Here is an 18,929-nt window from a genome sequence, read left to right on the forward strand (position 1 = left end):
TACATACAGTCATAAATCACAATTTCAAAAACTTTCTGAACCGCTGCCTAGGAAATGTGCTAATACGGTGAAAAGTAAACAGCGGACTTCCGGGTCCTGTCAGCTAGCTTGACTGTTTTTACTCGTCTCCTAAATCTTACGCACCCACTGGACGAAGACGTACAATAAGTTTAGTTTTTTTTCGTGAGAAGTTTTACGCATCACATGTGAGCTTTTTAAGGCATTTTTAGAGGAAGAGAAAACATGCAAAAGTACGTGGATGTGGGGTTTTATATACAAGACGCGAACTTTTAGAGGCGTTCTGCTCTGAAGAAGCTGGACATGATGGAGGACTGCGGGACGGACGTTCTGGTCAGTTTTGCCGAGTCTCTGCACGTCTACAGCGGCCTGCTGACAGCAGCCACGGTGTGTGGAGGATTGTCGGGGATTCTCGCGGCTGCGCTTCTATACGTCTTCTGCCTGAAGCCTCTGCTACTGACCAGACAAGTGAGCTCCACAATGCTGCAATGATCCTCTTGCCATTCACCCCGATCACGGTCTCACAACATGCGCGTTCCTCTCTGCTTCCCCTTCAGGGTCACAACGCCAGGAAGCTGCTCGAACCCGAAGATGGAGATCTGTACGACAACCACAGTGACTTAGTGAGCAACAGCAGGAAGGAGGCTCCAAGTGGCACCAATAAGGACAAAGTATTTACTCCTCACTGCACCAAAACACCGACAGACTGCTGTTGGAGCTTTGCAACTAGTGATGCAGCTGACACTTGATCTGCACTTATGAAATTATCATTACTTTTTCACCCTGTTTGCTGATTTACCAGGAGAAGAAGCAGCCACCCATGAACAGTGATGTGGCTGCATTTGCATCAAGAGCAAAGGTGGTTTACCCCATCAACCAAAAGTACAGAGTAAGTTCACAACTGGTATCATATGTCTAAATAGTGGAACAGAAGTACTTTTTGTTTGAATTTTACAAAGCTATTAGATGGTCCTGCCTTTGTATTTTCTGATCAATCTTGTTCCACGAATAACTATGAATCAGTGGCGTTAAACATATGGCCCAAAATTGGGAGAGGGTTCATTTGTGATCTTTGTATGCAGGACCAGCTTGCATAGTTAAAAAAAAAAAAAACCCACATCATAATGAAAACTTCAGTAAACAAAACATCCTATTTCAAAATATTCACTGTTGAACTGAGTCATAAAGACTGATATGTCAAGAAAATTGCTAAACATTGGCTTGAGTTGACATTAGAAAGGAAGAACTTGATTGGAGGAACTTGAATCAGCTTGTTTAGCTTCTAATCTATGAGTTTTACGCTCAATGTATGAAAGTGGCAGCACAGTACCTTCCTTGTTACTAGTGAAGTAGCATTAGCATTGTGCAAAAAATGTAATATTACACTTAAAATCAAATTGGTTTTTAACTTCTAAACTAAATTGGACACAGCTGCAAGAAATTGTGTTGCTTATTTATATAAGTAGTGGTTTATTCAGTCAAACAGATACAAAAAGAATGAAAAATAAACAAATGCAAGAATGAAGAAAACAAACAAACAAACAAAGCAAAGCAAACAAACAAGCAGAGGTAGACCGAAAAGTTGAAGTTCAACGTATTATGCCTCACCCCGTACACAATACACAAAAAGCTTCTGCAATTGGTGTAACAGAACCAAAAACAACAAACAAAACTTGCATTTTCTTTGCCTTTCCTGAGATTCTTATCATAAAATGTCCTCTAAGGGAACACAGTTGCTCCTAATCTAAGCTCTTTGTCTACGATGCCTATAAGCATATGCAGGTGCTTTCCTGAGCAATATAGACTAGAATCATTAGCATATGATATACAATCAACTTTTTCCAGCATATTACATGCATCATTTATATATATATATACAGTATACACACACACACACACACACACACACACACACACACACACACACACACACACACACACATATATATAAAAGTTGGGCCCCAATATAGAGCCTGGTGGAACTCCATGTGTGATAGTCTCTTTATTGGAATCATCATTATGTATATGCACATACTGGTTCCTATTTGCTGAGGTAGCTTTCCAGCCAAGTGTAAGCAGTACCCCTGACACCATACTTCTGAAGATTTCTTAAGAGTAGTGTTTGTTCTATCGTGTCAAAAGCCTTGCTTAAGTCAATGAAGACACCCACAGTACATTCTCTATTATCTATTGCTGTTGCCATATCCTCAGCAAGAGCCATGACTGCCATCAGGGTGGTGTTCTGTGTCGGATCACTTGCTGAGAGACCTTTTCTGGGCTTTGGACTTTTTGTAGAATTTGATGAAAGATGCTGAACACAGGAAGATGATCATTTATATCATTAATAAGTAATCCAGCTGTTATTTCACTCCCAATTTCATTAGTGAGTATATTATCTATTAATGTCACTGTATTAATTGTATAATTTTGAATATAGACACAGATCAGAAGCAAGTTCTTCTGTTAGTGTGTGTCAGTGGATGTGATTTTAGAACGAGAAACAGTAACCGATGCAAACATTTAACTTCTAGTGGTTATTAACAGAAATCAGCAGAGCATGCTTATGTAATCACTTCAACAGTGCCCCACTCGCGACTGATGACTTTTTCTTGTGCCCGGCAGCCTTTAGCAGACGGAGCGTCGAACCCGTCACTCCACGAGCACTCAAAGTTGCCAGCGATGCCTAACGAGGACTCCTGCTCCTCCACGGACGGCGAGTCTCTGAGCCAAGAGCAGGACAACGACGACAGCAGCCAGTTCATCTCCTCATCGCTGGTCCCCAAAAGCCTGCAGAACCAGAGTTTCAACAGGGTTTCTCATTATGCGCACACGCTGATGCAGACGGGGTAGGCTGAGCCTTAAACACACAACATGAACCTCTTCGTGAAAATACACGCGCAACTTTTTCTCTGTGAGTAACTTTTGTCTGATTGCTCCAGTTTTGAAGGAAGGATCAGCCTTTACTGCTTGGCCCTGCAGGATATACAGCATCACTGCACTCAACTTCAGGAAGAAAAATATCTGGTGAGCTTTGATATTTGCACGCACTGGCCGTTCTTAAGAAATGCTTAAATTTGTACTTTCATTTTTACTTTAGATTTTTCTGCAAATGCTGAAATTGACTCTCAGCAGTCGGTTTCCAAAAGACAAAAACGATGCAGACTTTTCCAAGAACATCCTGCAGATGCAAGAGAAAGTAAGAGGAAGAGTTGTGTTCCTTTCATGCTTGCATGCACAATGGGTTGTGTCTGCACTTGTCGGTTTTCTGCGTGAGTCGGACAATGAAATGTCACCACTTATCCTTTTAGGAAATAAGTGAGTTGAGAAAACAGTTGCCAACAGGCCAAGCTGTCAACGAGAAGAGTCGTGACGCTTCCTGCACGCTTGAAGAAATTGAAAGAGCTCAGAAAGATCTCCTGGAACGTGGCATTCAAACAGTAATAAAAGAAAGCAGACTAATGAATAGTTTCAAAATCTGCGGTTTTCAACTTGTGCTAATTAATGTCCGTGTCTCTCCACAGTCCAGAAGCTTCAGCAGACAGGTGGAGGATTTGTGCCAACATCTTCTGAAGAAGACCAGCATTTTCTCCCCAGATGAAGCACAGGAAGTAATTCTCTCTCTCACTGAGACACTTCTGTTAGTGGAGACGCACCTGATGAAGGTACAAGAAGCTGATCTTAAGGTAAAGCGGCATTAACTGGTTTCCATGAGTCATATCCTTATCTCATTGTGTGAGGACTGATTGATTGAACATTTTAATTTCTCAGAGGATACAACAGAAGCTGTTGTGGTGGGAGGAAGTCACAGGGCTGGTTCAATCCCAGCCTGCCTTGCTGAGGGGGGAAGTGTCTCTGAGGCAGGCTTTGATCGCCACAGCGCTGGAGCAGCTGACGGGCGACGACGTCTTGCGATTCAGTCACATGGAGAGGATACTCTCGGAGATTCAGGCTGCTCTTACTGAAGGTCTTCAGCAGTGCAGTGACGGTGAGGGGGAGAGACCGGGAATGGATTTAACCTCGCCTGATAAGACTTAAAACTCACTCTGTCATCAGAAGAGAAGGTGGTGGAGCATTTTATGAACAGCATTTTGTCAATCAAGAAAGACAAGAAAAAAAATAAAAATGATTGTGATAACAGTAAAGACTGACAAGCTGTGTGTAGATGTGCTTTCCATCTATACTCAAAGAATTTCCAGTGGCAGATAGTAATGAATGGACACGTAACCTACTTTCAACTTAAATTAAATAGACCGTTTTCTAAGTATCCCTTTTAGCTCCTTAAATAAGGCCAGGCTCTTCTAGGACAGTACTGAACATTTTTGCCTCTCACACTCTTATTCAATCTCTTTCTGCCAAAGAAAACCTCTACAGCAGTCCTTACATGTGCTCATGAACTGGTCACAGTGATGTCATACACACCGCTTTTGTTTTGTGCTCATGTTTGTGTGTTGTGGTCACAAGATTTGTTCTATAAATACTGTTCATTGCTTATATAGTATATGTATCATATCATTATAATGATATTTAGGATGCCTGGATCTATATTGGTTTTTTGGTCATTGAATTATCAAATAAATATGCAATTGCTTTTGTTCCTTTTCAAATTTTCTAGACATCATTTACAATTTAGGAGTTATAGTTATAAGAAACACACATGTTTAATCCTGTCAGTGGGGGTAGAGTGGGAATATAAGGGTTGATTAATTACTGATTATTTAGGGTTATATGATTATAATTATATTCATCCTGCTCATCTAAAAGTTCAATATTTGTGTTCCAGAGTGTGGCAGGAAAATAACCGATCTTGTGAACGAGAAGTGCAGCAAAAAGGAGTCCAAGAGGAAAAAGCTTGAGAGAAGCCAGTCCAAAGAGAGGAGTCGCACACTGGAACAGCGGCAGATGCACAGTGACCCACAGGAGCTCTCCAAGGTCACAACATTTTTCTCCCGTATGTCAGTGTGAACCGGGGATCACTGTGACCTGATAAATAGGCCAGAAGCTTCCTGAAAGTACTTCTTATAAATATGGTGTAGCTGTGAGCGCTTCCTGGTTTATATTTGTGTTTTGCTTCTGGAGTGACTTCTCAGCTTGACAAATTATGTTACGTAAGGACTTAACGCCAAATGTATATCTGCTGGGAACTAAATCTGGGCTGGCATCTACCTCAGACGTACCAGGAGCTCCTGATGAAGCAGAGGCAGCAGATCTGTGACTTGGAGCTGCAGCAGGACAACAGGGTGGCGGAAGCCCTTTGTGACCTGTGGAAGGTGAACGTGTGAATATTCATGTTTATATCACTGTGCATGCTTGTGGTTGCAAATCAGTCGGGTATAATCGTGTATCTTTCAGAAACTTCGTGGCTCATGGTCCAAGAAGCTCGGGGATCTCGCCAAGGACCGGTTTCTTGCGTCGGTTCGGGCCCAGACGAAGCTGTCAGCTGAACACTGTGACAAACTTTGGTTGGACCTGGAGCAGGAGCTGGCTGCTCTGCTGCAGCAGGCGGAGGGCACCACCAGACAGCAGCTGGACAACATCAAGGCCCAGCTGGATAGAGATGATCAGGTACACGTGCTGCAGTAGATCAGAGACATTTGATCAGTTCCTTACTTAACTAGCGTCTCCTTGTGTAGGTATGGAGTGAAGGGATTGTTTTGGTGCAGTCCTGCCTGAGACATCTGAGTGAAGAACAGATGAAGATCCTCCAGGATATCGTAGCCAGACAGCGCTACACACTCAACAGGTGAATCTCAGAAACCTGTCGCAAAGTATTTGAAGCACGTCGATAATGTAAATCAAACCGTTTTCAGGCTGACGGCAGATTCAAAACACCGCTACCTTCGATTTGGCTATAAACGCACGTGGAGCATTGAGATCAATGTTTATGGGCCTAATAACAACATCGTGGAATTTGATCTTTCTTCTAGTCAAATGGGGCTGCTGATCAGGAAGAAACATGAGCACCTGTTGGTGGCGGTGCAGAGGTACTTTGTGGTCAGGCACTTTAGTCTGCACATGCTGAAGGAGATGAGACTGTCCAAGCTGAAGGCACTCTCACAGACTGATTTCAGAGCTCTGCTGATGGAAGATCCCTGCAAAAGCCAACCCTGTGCGAACTCATCCCTCAAGGTAGGAGATAATGTATGACAGACTACGGGATCTGGATCTGAGGAGCTGTTGTGCAACTATTCTGTATTACTGTAACAATCAACGTATGAGTACCTAGCATTTTAATGAATGATAGTGACTGTTTACTGACATTGACAGAATAGCAATGCCAGCCTGGCAGAGAGGCATCTGGGGCCTGAGAGTCAGCTGTTGGAGAACAGCGTCCAGCAGGAGTTCCTGTCCGAGCTGGAGACGGGAACAGAACTCCTTCAGAGCCACGCACAGGTGCTGCTAGGCAATGCCCTCAGCCACACCATCCAACTGATGAGTAGTCACTCGTACAGTGGGTCGCAGACCTGCCCTAAACAGGACGACGACTTAAAGGTGAGTGGAAGTGGTTTTAGTTCCATTTGATTTAAAAATAAATTCAATGAGCTGCAATCATTTGAAAAGCTTTTTATGACCAAAGTGTTTTTTTTGTTTTTTTTTACCCAAGCATCACCTGATAGAGGCTGCTGCAGAGAGTGTTTATGTGACCAAAGACTCTCTCGCTGCCCTGGTTCAGAGCTACTATTCAAACCTGGCGGACATCACAAAGAAACTCCCACAGAATCAGGGTGAGACAACAATCAAAGACCCCAAGACATATATATTGTACTTCTGTGTGAGGTCTTTATGACTCCTTAAACCTGTACGAATAACCTAGTTATGTTGTTATTAATGTAATTTAAACATTCTGGAATTAGACCTGCAATAGCACTGTGGATTAAGGTGACCTTTTAATCTGGTACCATATATTACAGGGCAAAGCTTAGACTTAAGAGTATTACACAAGTCACTGAGATGTTACCAGCTACAAATGTCATTGTCAAATTAGTTCAAATCACCAGGTTATGTTACATGAACTGAATTTAGATTCATGCAATGTGTGGTACAACATTTGAGAATGAACTTTTTCCTGAAATTCTCGTCAGTGTGAACCTGAGCTCCACTATAAAAGCATATGTTTTTACTGTACATGTACAAGTCGATATAGACTTCTAAAAGCATACTGATTTGTGGTGTTTGGTATATTTGAGATTTTTTAGGTGCGGTCACATTTTATAAATGTGCCAAGGTCATTTGAGATTACATGAAACCAACATGGACGGTTTATTACCGATTTTTAATTTTCCCATCTTGGCAAACCTCATTAGTGACTGACCCTCAAACAATATTTTTAACTTTCAACTTTACTGCCGTCATATTCTTCCTTCAGATGTGAGTGAGAAGCAGGACAGCAGCAGCCAGCTGAACAGAGCGCTACTGCGGGAGCTGGTGAACTGGGGCAAAAAACCTGCGTCCGCAGAGTTCCAGCAGAGGTACAATTAACACGGGCAGTGCTGTTCTTTTTGGATAGACTTTTCACTTAGATCTCATTGAAGTTGATGTTTCTGTGCGGGTTTTTTTTTATACATTAGAGTTGAACTGCACAAGAGGAAGGTGTTGGATCAGTGTGATTTGGATCGAGAGATGATTTATGACAAACTAAGGCAGAGGAAAGCAGCTCAGGATGAAGTCATGGAAAGGATCAAAGAAGAGTCCCAGGTTAGTGTGCTGCATGTATACGCTATATCTCAACTGGATTACAGAATACATTTTAAAACTTTATTTCCTTGTGAACACTGTTTTGTTTTGTCCATTAGGAGGCAGAAGAACGCTTTATAACTGAGCTGGCAGCACTGGCCCGAATACCTGTTCTCCACAGTCCACATCCAGAACCTAGTGATGAGGACGACAACACTGGTGAGCTACTTCTAGCTTTAACAATATGGCTGCTGTTTTAATGTACTGTCTGTACCAATCCACCATTTTCTGACATTTATGACGTTTTTCTCAAAAGGTGATCAGAGCGCCAGGATTTTGGACCTGCTGGCTTTGAACCCAGCTTTAGATCCTGCCCTGAATCCTTCACTGACTCCAAGTTTTGTTACTCCAGTGGTGAAAACTAAACCAAAGAAGAAAAGAGAACGCGACTCTCATCTCAGCTGATAACTTACCAGTGTGTTCATACAAAACTACCCTGTGAAAAGTTTACTTTCATTTCTATAATCTGTACCTCAGCAAGCCCGTTTTTGTTATATGTATTTGTAAAGTATTAAATAATCTGTCTCTCTTTTCTATATTAATGTCTTGATAAAATAATGTGACAACAATATTTTTAATAAAGTATTGGTAAAGATGCCATGACATCATCCATCTGTTCATCTTCCATACTGCTTTATCCGTGTCAGGGTTGCAGGAGGCTAAACATCCATATCAGGGCTAACAGAGAAACACTCAGTCAATTTAAAAGACATCTTCTTATTGTTCCAGCCTTTTCTACTTACCCTGTTAAGGATTGCCACGGTAGATCATATCTGCTCCATCTCCTGCATATCCTTCATCACTGGCATTCCTCTTCTCCTGCATGGCAGCTCCATCCTCAGTATCATTTCCGCTTTGTAGCTATTATCTGTAATATGTACATAATAAATCAATTTTAACCTCATCTCTCTCACTTTCCCACCAAACTGTCCACCATGAGTAAAATGCATGTTTTTGGTCTGTGGGATGAAATCAGAGTACCCAGAGAAAACATGCACAAGAATGCCTCCAACCCCCAAATCAAATAAGACCGTTTCAGTTTTGACAATGCAATCCATTCCGTGATCATTTTTCAAAAGTAAAAAGCACTATGACCCAATTCCTTTTGAAGGATAAACTAGAACTTAATGTATTCTAAAACACAATTTTGTGAGGCTCCATGCCGTTTATTGTTGCGATACACATTTGTACCACCAGATGGTGTATGGAGTCACTCAAAGCACTATGGAAGAAAAATTCATAAAAACGTTATTCTAAAGAGCATTGCTCCTACACAGTGGTGTAGTGTACTCATTAATAATTACAGGTGATCACCATTTAACCACAAAAAGGGCAGCGAGCAGGATTGAGTAGCTTACAAACTTAAGTCAAATAAATTAGTTTGCATAAGAAGGTTCAAGCACAGATTTTATGAAGAGCTGGCTCATGTTCCATACAATGTGAAGCACTCCAAATACCAACCAAAACATAAAGGCTTGGACTCATCACCGCCACCTATTGTTCAATTATGGCATGACTCAAGTTTAATGCAATGCCAATTAAAAATATCTTTAATAATATCTTTTTATAATCATACTCTGAAACAATGCACCACCTAAAAAATTGTAAATGTGTCAACTTTTATTTTGCATCCAGCAAAAAGAACAAACAAGCAACAGGCCTCACAGTAATGCATCACTGCCTATACCTGCACCCATATTGCTTTTCAAACTAGGGCTCATTCACTGCATTGATTCCTGAGTACAGGAGATGATGGATGCCCTCCTCAGTGAGTTGTCAGATGAATTAGAGATGTCCACTCTGATTGCAGCAGAGTGCTACTACTCAACAATGAAAGCCTTGCCCCTCTCTTGGTCTAATGGGGTCTTAAGTACAAGCCTTTATGGATTATAATGTAGAGTAATGGTGAAAAGTCTGTGAAGGCTGAAGTCTGGTAGGCAGCTCTGTGTGTGTGTGCAGCAATGCAGCAGGCAATTTAGCCTGGACCTTATGGTTTACTGTCAGTTTGGACGTTTAGGAGTGTCAATTAGCAGACATCAATTTTTAATCGCCCCCTTTATTTGCATGCTCAACTTGCACACATAGCCAATTATGGCAATGGCACCCTGAGAAAATATGCCTTCGATTCGGACCCCCTCAAACCCGTCGGACTCAGGAGCACGCCTCTGCTCCCATGTATCAATCAGAGACGCATTGGCTTTCCAAGTGTCGTGGGCTGATCTGTGGCGAGGGGAAAACCGTTTGGATGTATTTTCAGGTCCCGTAGGGGACTGCAGGGACTTGTGGGAAGATGACCTGATTTCTAATTTTCTCCTCTGCTGCCTGGGCTGTAGGCTATACTCGCTGCTCCAAACACAGAAGCTCGTGAAACCCGTGTTGTAGGTTGAGCCGAGCCGTTTGGAGGATGGCCTCGCTGTTTGCGTAAATCTGGATTTTTTTTTTGATGGATGCAAGTGCAACTGTGATTCTTTACCGGTAGATTCAGGTAAGTGGGGGGAGAAAACCCAAGTATGACCTAAACCTGAGATATTTATTGATTGCAATGCTTACAACCTCAATTTTACTTGCAGCAGTATCGTGTCATTGTTATTGTTCAAACCCTGACACACAAACCCAGAAGGTGACCCAGAGCGCAAAACCAGCGCCGCGCATTTTCTGCAGATGTCCCGTCCTGTTTATAACGACTCGGCTTCATATGCAACAGCTGGAAAAAAGTAAAATGCACTCGAGTGTATTGATATACGTGTTGTGTAAAGTGGTGAGCGTGTCCCAGAGCTGTGGGTTTAAAAAATAAATAAAAAAGTCCAGTGAGGTAAAGATGTGCGCAGTGTGACAGCGTCACCGGATCAGATGATCAGTTATTTTGGGACCCAAAAACAAGGTCGCTTTACAGAGTGCCACTAAACTGTGTGTGTGTGTGTGTGTGTATATATATATATATATATATATATATATATATATATATATATATATATATATATATATATATATATATATATATAGACTGAAAGTCAACATCAATTTACTAAATGACATGTCATCTGCATTGTTTCACACAATAATGAAATAATAATTTAAAGTATATTAGGATTGCAAATATGACAAACTCAATATGTGTACTAAATGCTGTAAATACTTTAAACATTTATGAAGTGCTATCCAAAACGTTTTTCATAAAAATGCAAACAACACGTCTTATCAAATATGGGTCTTCTACTCAATTTGCAATATTGTTCCTGATTATGAGTATATTATTTTCAACGTTGGTGTTAATTCATGTATATTTCAAGAATTAGATTGGTGGTGAGAATATTTTCAATTACCTTGCTTTATTAACTGCTCTGTTCCCCCACACAGGTGTGCAGCCATGGCTACCCTGCAGCAGGAATACCCCGGGGTCCTCATGGGCATCCTAGAGGAACTGGCCACTATGCGGCAGTGGTTATCGTTCCAGGACCTCTGTCGCATGGTCAGTACCCGGTTTGATCTCGAGCACCTCACTGAGCTCAGGAGTTTGTTGTTTTCTGCTGCCAGCACTGATCCATGTTTCCCAGCCACTCTGTTCAGAGACCGGGTTTCCACCAGAGGACAGGGGCTATCACCCATAGGCGTTGCTGCAGATATAGTAACTATCTTCAATCTTATCCAGATGACGGGTGGGGTTTTGGATGATCATCCAATGAGAATGCAGACCGTCCTCCCTGTAGACCACTCCCCAGGCCCCAATCTGCCTGGAATCCACCAGCTGAACATTCCTGGTCGAGAAAGAGCACGAGCTCACTCCGACTCCGGCGGCAGGTCTATTGATCAGCACTTGCTTTTTCCAAAATCAAATTACTCCGCCCACAAGAGAGGAAGTCTTCCCCCGGATCCCACTTCACTCACCTCCTCCCCTCCCATCAGGGCAAGAGCTGTGTCTTTTGATCTGCCTCATACCACACTTTTGTATGCCAGCGGTCAAGTCCCTAACGAGGTTATGAAGAATATCTACATGCCTCTGGACACCGACAGCGAGTCTAGTGGAGAGTCTGCGCCCATGGAGGTGTTTGATGCTGAGAAAGGATCATCAGTTGACCAGAAGAGAAAAATCTTTAAAAAGGACTTCCACAACCAACCGCCTCTAATACCCCAGGTGACTGTCAACAGCGAATCTCTGAGTCCAAATCCAGGGAAGAAAGGCTTCGACAATCAGAGCTTTGAATTCATCCAAAATCCTTACCCATCACCTATCCTAGCTCACCAGCCACCAGATGAGCGGGCTAAACATGAGAGCATCGATGACCTACAGGATTCAACCTATTTTGGACCCGGATCAGTGCCAGAGTCATCTCCACGACAGATTCAATCGAATAGGAAAAAACGGCCATTCTGGAGCAATAAAAGCCAGAGTCTTGAGGACCGGATAAGCTTGAGCACCATTGAAAAGGGGATGGAATTACTTGCGGGTAAACTTCCAAGACGCTCAACCCCAGCTATAAACATCCTGGGGATGTCGGCAGGAGTTGAGCTCGGAGATATTGATGGAGTCAAAGCTCAGGGAACACAAACAGACCTACCCGATGCCCGGCGACTTCGTAGCCTGGTTCACGCTGATCGCCTCTCCTTCATGACCTCTTTAGATGACCCGGAGTTTTGTGAGGACGACATCAGTGTCATATTTCGTTTCCTGGATGATATTAGCATGTGTGGCTCCACAGGAGTCCTGCACCCCAGCGAGGGCTCCGCTAACCAGGACACCCATGAGGCCAGGCGTGGCCGCCTCGGTCAACTCCAAAGGCTTTTCCATTCTTTGGAAAGTAGTGACGATGGGCTGAAGACCAGCGTCTGTAAGTTGCTGCTCCGTATGAGCCAGATAGAGAGACAACTGGAGTCACTGAATGATGTGAAGGCTGAGATTTCTCAGGTGCTCTCTGCTTTGCAGCGACTGGATGAAAAGATCCAGCAGCCTATCAGTGGGGGTGGTGGACAGGACACTGGCGGGAGGTGGCTGGAGCCTCTCAGTGGCATCTCCTCTTTTATGAGCCACCCTGTGTCTCCTTCTGATGCATCGGACGCCCAGCCTCTGTCTGGGCATCTATTTCCAGGGACCAGTACAAGTAGTCTAGACTGGAGTCGATGGAACACTGCCGGAGACCAAACGGAAAGCAACAAAGCTCAGGCAGATTCTCAGGGTGTGAAAGACGTCAAGAAGGATGCCTCATCTCGTCATGTTTCTAAAACGCTGTCTGATGAGAAAAGTGTCTCTGACGCCAAACAGCTGAATGTTCCTAATTCTGCAAGAGATTGGACTGTGTCTTTTTCAAAAACTAAAGATGGCAAAGGTTCTCAAGGAAAAAATGGACAGGTAATTCAGATGCATTACTTTGTACTGGTATATTGTATTTTTGAATAATGTGTGATAAAATGAACAAACATTGCTTCATATTAAGTATGCATTTCACTGCATAGCAGCAACTGCAGCAGCACAATAGTATGCTGTCAATACAATTTTCCTATAGAGTGTATTTAGTTTCTTTGCATCACTCACCAGAGCCATCGCTTTCCAATTTAAGTACATGAATGCATTGGATTTAAGTAATGATGTGAGTTATGTAATAAAAGGTACTGCCTGTATTTTTTTTAATTTTGTTTTACATCCTATACATATAATATTAATGTTTGGTTATTTTTTCCCTGTAGGCAGAACAATCAGGCAGCACCACCAACCTACTCTCCCAAAAGTCCACCAGTCTGGTGGAACAAGTGCTTAACTCGTCCTTGTTTCGTCACAAAGACAGCAGTCTGACAGGTAGACTCTCCTCTGGGAAGGTCATGGAGCCCCGACTGACAGAGGGGAGGGCAAGGCCCATATGGACCGTGGACGACAGAGAGGCACGCATCTCACCTCTCGATTTACAGGTACGATTGTTGAACTCAAAGGGCTGGACTTATTAAAAACATCTCACTTTGTTCTGTACCATCTTTCATATCGAGTCAGTGTTTTAAGTCTATAAATATCTTAATCAAGTCTTCTGTCTGTTATTTGTTAAAACGCATGTGCTTTATCTGTGGATGCGTAATGCAGCTCTAAGAAAAGTAAAGTAATAAGTACAGAGTTGGAAAACCTGCTGGGAATTTGTAGCCAAGTACAACTACTGTTACATTACTTTTAATTCAGTAAAATCCTAAGCAAACAAAATTTGTGCTAAAAAAGCACAAATAAATCTTCTCAAAAGTTATTCAGTAAAAGTATCATCTATTTTTTGACCCCTGGATGTTTTATTGCACCCTCAGTTGCAGACATTTGATTGAGTTTAATTGTCCTCCAATATGTCTAATAAAATTAGAAATACCTAAAAAAATTACAGCAATGTCCGCATTTGGAATTTGTTGCTTCTGCTTGTAGTAAATCAAAATAACAATATCACATGATGTTAGACTCAGTTATTTTCAACAGATGTGCCTGTGTATTTGCTGTCAAAGTAAACAGCATTATGTTTAACAGGGTCAGGAGTCTCTGAACCCCAATAACGTGGAGTTTTGGATGGACGACATCTACACTCCGGGCTACGACGCTCTGCTGAGACGCAAGGAGGCTGACCTCCGCCGGGCCAGGGTCTGCAAGCTGCTTGCGCTCATCATCCTCGCAGTGGTGATCATCCTCATCATCGTCATTCCTGTCTGCACCATGAGCGTCTGAAGGCTCACAGAAAGCCCGCCCGATAGGCAATTTTTTTTTTTTTATTGTAGTTGCATTTTGTCAGCGGCTTTCTGCTGCATGCAGGAATTTGCACGTCAAGGAAATTAGTAGATGAAAGTCGGAAATACTCCAAACCTGGACAGTCTGTGCCTCGTACCATTCCTCTGCATGCCATACTGGTATTTATTATCTCCGGAAGATCTGAGGTTTCTCGCTGGAACTCTGATTCCACACAAGTCATTCCCACATGCAGTTATAGAAAATGTTTCCATGTCATGCTTCTTCATTCAATGATTTAATACCTTTCAAGAAAGAAGAAAATAAATGAGTTTTAAAGAGTTAAACAGAAATACTCCGACAGAATATGCTGAAGGTAGTGATACTGAGCCAATGCAGAAGGGACCTATTTCTTTCTTATTTTGTCTGCACTTTTCTGTGAAACAACACTGTTTAAATGCATTGCGAGTATTGCCTGCCTTTCTGTCCTCTTCACAATAATGCAGAGCTTCTTTCACTTTGGTTCAAGATTAAAGTTTCATCAGTACATTTGAGTTTTACATCAACAATAGTCTTAGGTCATGTGGACAGGATTCTTTTTAATCTATAACTTTTAGCTTAAATGCACCTTTATCAACAAGATACGCCTCTTACAAATGCTTAAATTACTTCAAAAAATATTTTTATAGACTTTATCACCCATTTTTCTCAAAATCTGGAATATATCTGCTGTTTAATCCAATGTGAATGAATGTGATTGCCTTGTGAGGCAGAGTGTTTACCAAGCGTCAGGTTTCAAGAAATGAAAGGCTGTTGTTGATGTTGATGAACCTTTGGCTCTGGAACAATGGAAAAAAGGAGGGAGCCTTTTCCAGGAAGCACTGTCTGAGTGGGAGATCCCACTTGTAATTCAATTGATGGGATGTTTGGAGTGCACCTATGTGCATTATCTTCTCACAGCGCTCACTCCGTCAGAGCTTTTCCACATACCTGCGACTCACTTAGCACCAACAGTTTCATCTGGCTTTCTTTTCACTTGATAGTGTTGTGACTTCCCATTTGGTAAAAACATCCTGTTAACGTTTGGCGCCAGATTTTAAAAAAATCCATAGAGGTTAACACAGAGCGTAATGGTTAATAATGGTATTCAACACAGTGCATACTGCCATTAAAAAGCTTGCATCTTCAGTTTTTGCTGAGACTGACAGAATGGAGTTCATTGCGCTCTGACTAAAGCTGTAATGTAATAATCAAATGTGGTCAAACACTAAGGCACATTTTCAAATTGAAATACGATATAATCCCATTATTAACCACAACGTCCAAATGATTCAATGAAACTCAACTAAAATTATTCACTATAGACTTCACATTTGTGTCTGTTTTTTTAGGAGTCCATGCATGTTACTTGGAACTTTGCTTTTTCAACAATGCAGATGCAGATTTCGAATGTCATAAATATGACTCTTTGAAAAATATCCCACAAAAAACTGTATTTTTATATTTTGAGATGCTGTATTATTTCATTTCTTGACATAAGTTAGTCATTTTAAAGAACAGCTTGAACTATTCTGATTTATGTGTGATAAATCTGAAATGTTTTCGCAGTTTGAATTGGATTTGAGGAAACATTTACTTTTACTCTTTATTCAAATTCTTGCGAGATGCACCTGTAGATGTGCAGGAGTCAAAAGTTTCAATTGTGACACACACATCTGAAATTTCAGCTCATAAAGCCTTTTTCATGCAGGTCACTCCTTCAGATCCAAAAATGTCTGTGTATGTCAATACTGCCACTATCAGTAAAGGCATAATGCCAAAAAGACAATAGAAAAGCACTTTAGTCCCTCAAAGGAGTGCACTCAAAGGGCACACAAATACTGCTTACAAGCAGAAAAAAAAAAACTGTATCACAAAGCTTGTTTGTGTTATCATAGCTTATAAACTTTGCTTTGCGTACACAAATACGTGCAGGATGTACAGAGGGTGTGCACTACTAAGTAGACTCACTGCTTATCTGCCAAGTGTTCCCCATGAGCCTGTTTGTGAATCCATTACCCTTCCAATGGTGCCATTGCAGAGGTCTGACCTGGAGTCAGCACAATCTGCAGGTGCTTCCTCTGAAACTTCGGTGTATTAGCCAGTTCTGACACTTTTTTTTTTTTTTTTAACACCTGAGAAGATCATTTGATCAGAAAAGTTGAACAAATGAATATCTGTCAACTCATTACTCAGGTAAACACTCTGCCTTAAACTAAATATTTGTCATTGAATAAAATGGTATGTTATGGACCAGGTAATATTATACATATGTATACTGAAGGGGTGTATGTTGGCTTATGTTGCCTGTTTAAACTAGACAAACAGATATGTGCCTTTTACAGTATTTCGTCTGCTTTGTTAAATAATGAATGGAGACCTAATGCAATACATTAGAAACATGCACTCCTTCCACTACACTGAAAGGAAAAATGTCTACTGAAAGGAACTGTTTTAGAAATGTAATTACTTCCCTTTTTTCTCTGGGTAAAGTGTTTGGTTGTGCTTGCGGAGGGCAGAATGAGTCCTCTCAGTTAAAGACAGGGAAGACAGTGATTGGTCTAACAAGAGGAATCAGACCGTTAAATGATCCATGACTGGAAGAAATGTACATATAAAAATGAATAATTAATAAAGAGAAAGGGCACAAACTGACTGACTGACAGACCCTATTATCTCGAATCAATTGTAATGGGCTCAGAGCACTTAAGACTCACATACGGCACTGGGGACAAGTGTGAAGCTGAAGTAGACAGCCAATATAGATTTAAAACAAATCATACAGTGACAGACAAATAAACTTTTAACTGATGCTGAGTTGTTTAAATGTTTCTAATGAGTTATTGAATTGTACCCTCTGCATTCGATTCAGCGTGTTTGTTTGAGTTATTGTCAATAAATTTACTGGCGCACTCATATAAGCCATTCACTATTGATGAGCATGATTGTGTCCATCTCATGTGCCAAAAACAAAAGGAGAAATAATCTATGAAAAAGATGATGATTTTGACATAAAATTCCAACACACGGGGAGAGGCAGAGTACAACCTGGGGAGGTCCATCACAGGCCAAACAGAGAGATAAGTGATCCAAATATGAAAGTAAAAGGTCTTCCCTCAAGGGTTTCACAGCTCTTTCTCTTTTAATGTACAAGTGCTGTGATTCTGCTCCATCATCATTTTGACCTGGCTCACTTTCAGCTAAAAAAAAACCTAGACAGAGGAGACACTCTGAAGAGAAACAGGATGTACAAGTGCGTGTGTGTGTGCGTGTGAGTGTGCTTGTGCGTGCGTGTGCGTGTGCGTGTGTGTGTGTGTGTGTGTGTGTGTGTGTGTGTGCGTCCACATGCATGTAAATTCAGTGTAAAGCAGATCACAGTCGGCACATCAGCATTCATTCAATTCATCACACAGAAACAGAGTAGCCAAAAATAATCAAGTCATCTATTATAACAGGTTTGTTCGTCAGACTTGATCTAAGCCTATCGTTGAATATTTTAAAATAATCAGAGTTGTATAATAAGTAGAGGAAGTTGCAGTTTGGATATACTTGTTACATAACGGAATCCCTTCATATTGTCCATATTCAGTATATGCCAGTGAATATATCTGTCTCGCACAGAAGATTTGTCTTCTGCTCAATATTGTCTCATATAACTTGAAATCAGTCTTGCCAAGAAATGATGCATACTTTCTGATTGCTCAAAGACGAAAAATTATTACCGTCACACTTCCATATAGATCCCATTCAACTTGATCTGACATATTGTCTGCACTTTCAGCTCTTTTACCAAATGTATCATATGAAAGACATATTGCTTCCCTTTGGGACGTTGACAGGAATCAGTCTGACAATCCATACATTTCCTTATCTAAATTCTGCCTATTTAGTATGCTTTGAATCTCTTCATGAATACGTTCTTTGAAGGTCGGCTCTTCAGAATTAGAATAGCAAGTCCTCTGTGCAGCACTCTGAAATCCCCCAGATACATATTAACTTCATCTGTAATAAACTCTGTATCATCATCGAGTCCAGTGAATTCCTCCCAGATCTTCTCCAGAATCTCTTCAACACTGGGTAATCGCTTTCTAATACAAAATGAAGTTAGATATGTGCAGTGACATTTAAAGAATTGTCAGAAACACAAATATGAGCGTCAGATAAAATCTTTATTTCAGTGCAGTTATAAAGTATTTTTGATTGAATTCCCAATTCCGTGAGCATTAGGCTGAAGAAGCGGGGTGTGAAACATAAGGCCCATGCTCCAAAGCTGGTTCACAAGAGGCTCAGATGCAGCCTACCAAACCACTAAGCAAATTAACACATTTCTTATGAGTATGAGCCACGACACTCAGACCTGAGCTGATTTATCAGGATGGCATTGAAGCTACCTACCTCGCTGTGAGCAAACTAGCATTAGTCTAAAAGCTATACTATTATGGTGAGTTCGTAAAAACTTGCATAA

General features: G+C 41.4%; 2 protein-coding genes across 3 annotated transcripts; both read left to right on the plus strand.

Moving 5' to 3' along the window:
• Positions 1-83: 83 nt before the first annotated feature.
• On the plus strand, positions 84-8,653 carry evc (EvC ciliary complex subunit 1). Of its 2 annotated transcripts, none has more exons than XM_080462319.1 (20): positions 84-486; positions 576-689; positions 821-907; positions 2,641-2,864; positions 2,958-3,042; positions 3,116-3,214; positions 3,327-3,455; positions 3,540-3,701; positions 3,787-4,003; positions 4,799-4,947; positions 5,187-5,285; positions 5,368-5,580; positions 5,649-5,758; positions 5,943-6,144; positions 6,283-6,507; positions 6,620-6,740; positions 7,382-7,484; positions 7,584-7,710; positions 7,809-7,908; positions 8,006-8,653. In XM_080462319.1, the coding sequence occupies exons 1-20, from the start codon at positions 322-324 to the stop codon at positions 8,152-8,154; spliced, it is 2,880 nt and encodes a 959-aa protein (XP_080318445.1). In that variant the 5' UTR covers positions 84-321; the 3' UTR covers positions 8,155-8,653. The 2 variants fall into 2 exon arrangements, with proteins under 2 accessions (XP_080318445.1, XP_080318446.1); XM_080462320.1 differs by having other exon boundaries at positions 106-486; positions 8,014-8,228.
• A 2,463-nt stretch (positions 8,654-11,116) lies between these two features.
• On the plus strand, positions 11,117-14,428 carry LOC308108282 (major intrinsically disordered Notch2-binding receptor 1-like; the record flags this gene model as incomplete). The annotated part of the gene is made up of 3 exons (XM_080461111.1): positions 11,117-13,093; positions 13,429-13,647; positions 14,234-14,428. 3 exons carry the CDS (start codon positions 11,117-11,119, stop codon positions 14,426-14,428), a joined length of 2,391 nt encoding a protein of 796 aa, XP_080317237.1.
• Between the last annotated feature and the right edge of the window lie 4,501 nt (positions 14,429-18,929).

This window comes from Lipophrys pholis, assembly GCF_963383615.2.
Source record: "Lipophrys pholis genome assembly, chromosome: 4".
Lineage (NCBI taxonomy): Eukaryota > Metazoa > Chordata > Actinopteri > Blenniiformes > Blenniidae > Lipophrys > Lipophrys pholis.